The sequence below is a fragment of the Penaeus monodon genome, chromosome 29, assembly GCF_015228065.2.
Source record: "Penaeus monodon isolate SGIC_2016 chromosome 29, NSTDA_Pmon_1, whole genome shotgun sequence".
NCBI lineage: Eukaryota > Metazoa > Arthropoda > Malacostraca > Decapoda > Penaeidae > Penaeus > Penaeus monodon.
In genome coordinates, this window is record NC_051414.1 from 37,866,198 (window position 1) to 37,869,450 (window position 3,253).

The window sequence follows — 3,253 nt, forward strand, 5'->3', positions numbered from 1 at the left end:
TATCAAGCTCCCCATTCACAGCCTGACCACTAAGATTACTCCCTCTGTCATCACTGGGTGTTGGAGATCCCTTTTCATCTGAAGGTGGCATAGGCATGCCCTGATCCCTGAGGTTGGCCAATTGCTTTCTACTGAAAGGCATTGGTCTCTCGCCTGGCAATACAGGATTTACGTCAAGCGTCCAGAGGTTGATCTTGACATGACCTCTTGACCGAGTCCTTGGACTATCCTCAGACACGGTGCTGAACAAGACCTTTGGTGGGGGTGATTTTGGCATTGATGTTTCACTACTTGTCCTGCTAGTTGCACTTGCTCCACTGCTGTTTCTCAGTTTGTGTCTGACTGGATTATAGACCTCTTCACTACTTGACATTTCCTCCCCACTATCACTGTCTGATGGTTGTTCAAAATTGCTCTCACATTCTGATTCTTTGTCAGAGTCACTTGTGCTAACATATGAAGACCTACTACATTTCTCCCTCTCTTCAAACACTTCAACTTTGGAGGACTCAACCTCAGCCTTTTTCAGGCCCTTGGCTTTTGGACGGCCCTTATTTCTACCTTTCTTTTTCTTCATATTGACCTGATTGTGTGCATCGGCAGAGGAGTAAGCCAGAAGCTCATCATCCGAGTTGTGGGCCAAACGCTCCTCCTCCTCCTTTAAAGCTTGCAGGCGCCCTAATTCCCATTCCTTCTTCTGCTGCTCAATTTCTGCTGCCATCCGCTCTGCTTCAGCAGCCCAACCATCATCAGCAGACTCTATGAACTTCATGGCATACTTTTCTACTGGTGTCAGCTGAAATTTTTGATCAAGTAATATATGATTACCTATATAATTTGATTTTTACTAAAGAAAAAATATTATAGTGAAAACACATTTACACTTTTTAACAATGGTGACTTCACAAGAACACACAGCAAAAAATCTAATATTAATGCTCACCTGCTTCATTAGCAGTGCTACCTCCTGCTCAGCCTTGCTCAGTTCTTCTCCTCCTTCTCCATCTTCAATTGGAATGTTTTCATCGAACTCAGCCAACTCTGCAGCAGCCTCTGCCTTTGCTGTCTTTGCTGCCTGAACATCAGTCTCATCCTCGGCAGCAGCTAAGGCACTTTCAAATGCTCCCATCTTGACTCTTTCTCCTTCAGAGTACTCTTTGCCCTGTTGATTAAAAGGACCCCATGAGGAAGTGTCATCTTCAGATTATACTTCATTTGGGAATGTTTTTCTAGCAAATAATATTATTAGACTGCTAATTTTAAATCTATTATGCAAACAATAATGCCACCACAGTGCCTTTTAAAGAGTGAGAGAAAAAAAATCATTAGAATTACTTTCTATAGTATTAAATGCCCATTTAAAATGATGCAAATTGATAAATAAACCATTTTCATTGGATCTTTAAAAGAAGTCTGAAACCAAAACAGCTAAGGATTCACAATATGTATAAAAAAAAAAGATTTTTTTCTGAGCTTATAACATAATCTATAAAATATGTAAATAATAATAGGAACAAACCTCTTCTGGAGCTCCATTCTTTTCTAGGACTTCTGACATTCTCTTTGATGCATCATGTTCAGCAACATTAACATCGAAGAGATCCTGGATGGTAGACTGCAATAGAAATGATATATATAAATGTCTTTCTTCTCCCTTAAATCAATTTAAAGCAGATAAATAAATTTAATTTACAGGCATAAGAAAAAAAAATGAATGTAGCAACCAAATCTTTCTCCAAACACTACTATAGGCTTATGTAGACATAATATAGTGAAACTGGTTTGCTACTGTAACTCACCCTCTTGAAATGTGCTGTAGTGAAGTTGCCACCTTCAATTGCGAGATCACCAAGAAGGCGCTTTTGATTGGCTTTCTTCAAGATGTTCTCTTCGATGGTCTTTTCCGATATGAGTCTATAGATGTGCACATCTCTGGTTTGTCCAATACGATGACATCTGTCTTGAGCCTGTGGAAAATGTCAAAACATAAGTTGTTGCCACTTTACTGGAACAATGATAACGTTTCTAGTTTTGCTAATCTTTTTACAATGTAAAAATTCTCTTTAGTCATACTTCATACTCCTAAGACTGTTTCTAGATTTGGATATGCAAAGCAATACTTTTACTCACCTGAGCATCCATGGTTGGATTCCAATCTGAGTCATAAAATATGACCGTGTCTGCACCAGTGAGATTCACACCAATACCTCCAGACCGAGTTGACAAAATGAAAGCAAAGATGCGTTTGTCTTGATTGAACCTCTCCATCAAAACCTATAAAAGGAAACAAGATTCCATGACCATACCTCACACAAAAACAAAACTGTCTAATGTGGAAATTACATGTTCTACAAAAAAAAATTTCAAGAAATAACTATCATCTATATTTTGGATTAAGTATCTGCACTTTATATGTAAGTCCGTCTACTCTGCAAATATTAACTTGCCTGTCTCTGGTCAACTCTTGTTGTGCCATCTAATCTCAAATACAGGTGTCCATGGTAATTGAGGAAGGCTTCAAAAACGTCCAGCATTTTTGTCATTTGTGTAAATATCAAGACTCTATGACTCCCAGACTTTAGCTGACGTAGAAGGCGATCTAGAGTCTGCAGCTTACCTGTGAGGTACAGATGAATATACATTAAAATCTAGAAATAAAAAATATTTTTCATTTTATATCACAGGGATGATGTGCAAGTATCAATTAATCTAAAAGTACTTACCGCAGTCATACTGAATAAGTCTGGGATCAGGGAATTGTGTAACGGAAGCATTCATGATATGATGCAACGGTGACATTCTCGGCCCTAACCCATTCTTCATGATCACCTTCATTCGCTCATCCATCCACAGTTTGGAAGGCTGTGGATGACTCATTCTCATCTGAGGGTACGGCGCGACCACTGACGGAATACAGAACACATATCTGTCTGTCATATCCTTCAGCTTCTGAAGATAGGTCACAGGAGTATTCACCATCATGTGAAGTGACTGAGTCTGGGACCAATAATATCTTGGATTGACCATAGTTGCATGCTGACAATGGACCATCCCTTGGCCACACCATTCTGTGCTCAATGCCAATCCCTGAATATTCCCAATGACATTGACTGCCTCAATCAGATCTGACCCATAAATGGGGCATGCATGGCAGCGGCGGGTGTTTAGTTTGGAAATGAGCGACAGTTTATCCTTTCTGTTCTTTCGCTTTCTTTCATCCAGATCATTCTGAAAATAAAAAAAAATATGGACA

The 3,253-nt window shown here is 39.3% G+C and overlaps 1 protein-coding gene across 1 annotated transcript in view; it reads right to left on the minus strand.

Annotated features, from left to right (window-relative positions):
• LOC119592239 (helicase domino-like) overlaps positions 1-3,253 on the minus strand; it is a gene marked incomplete at its 3' end in the record, with an annotated part of 26,783 nt that overhangs the window by 5,331 nt on the left and 18,199 nt on the right. The window contains 7 exon segments of the mRNA XM_037941071.1: positions 584-796; positions 944-1,162; positions 1,520-1,615; positions 1,800-1,967; positions 2,131-2,274; positions 2,448-2,617; positions 2,724-3,228. Of these exon segments, the coding sequence (XP_037796999.1) occupies positions 584-796; positions 944-1,162; positions 1,520-1,615; positions 1,800-1,967; positions 2,131-2,274; positions 2,448-2,617; positions 2,724-3,228 (1,515 nt within the window).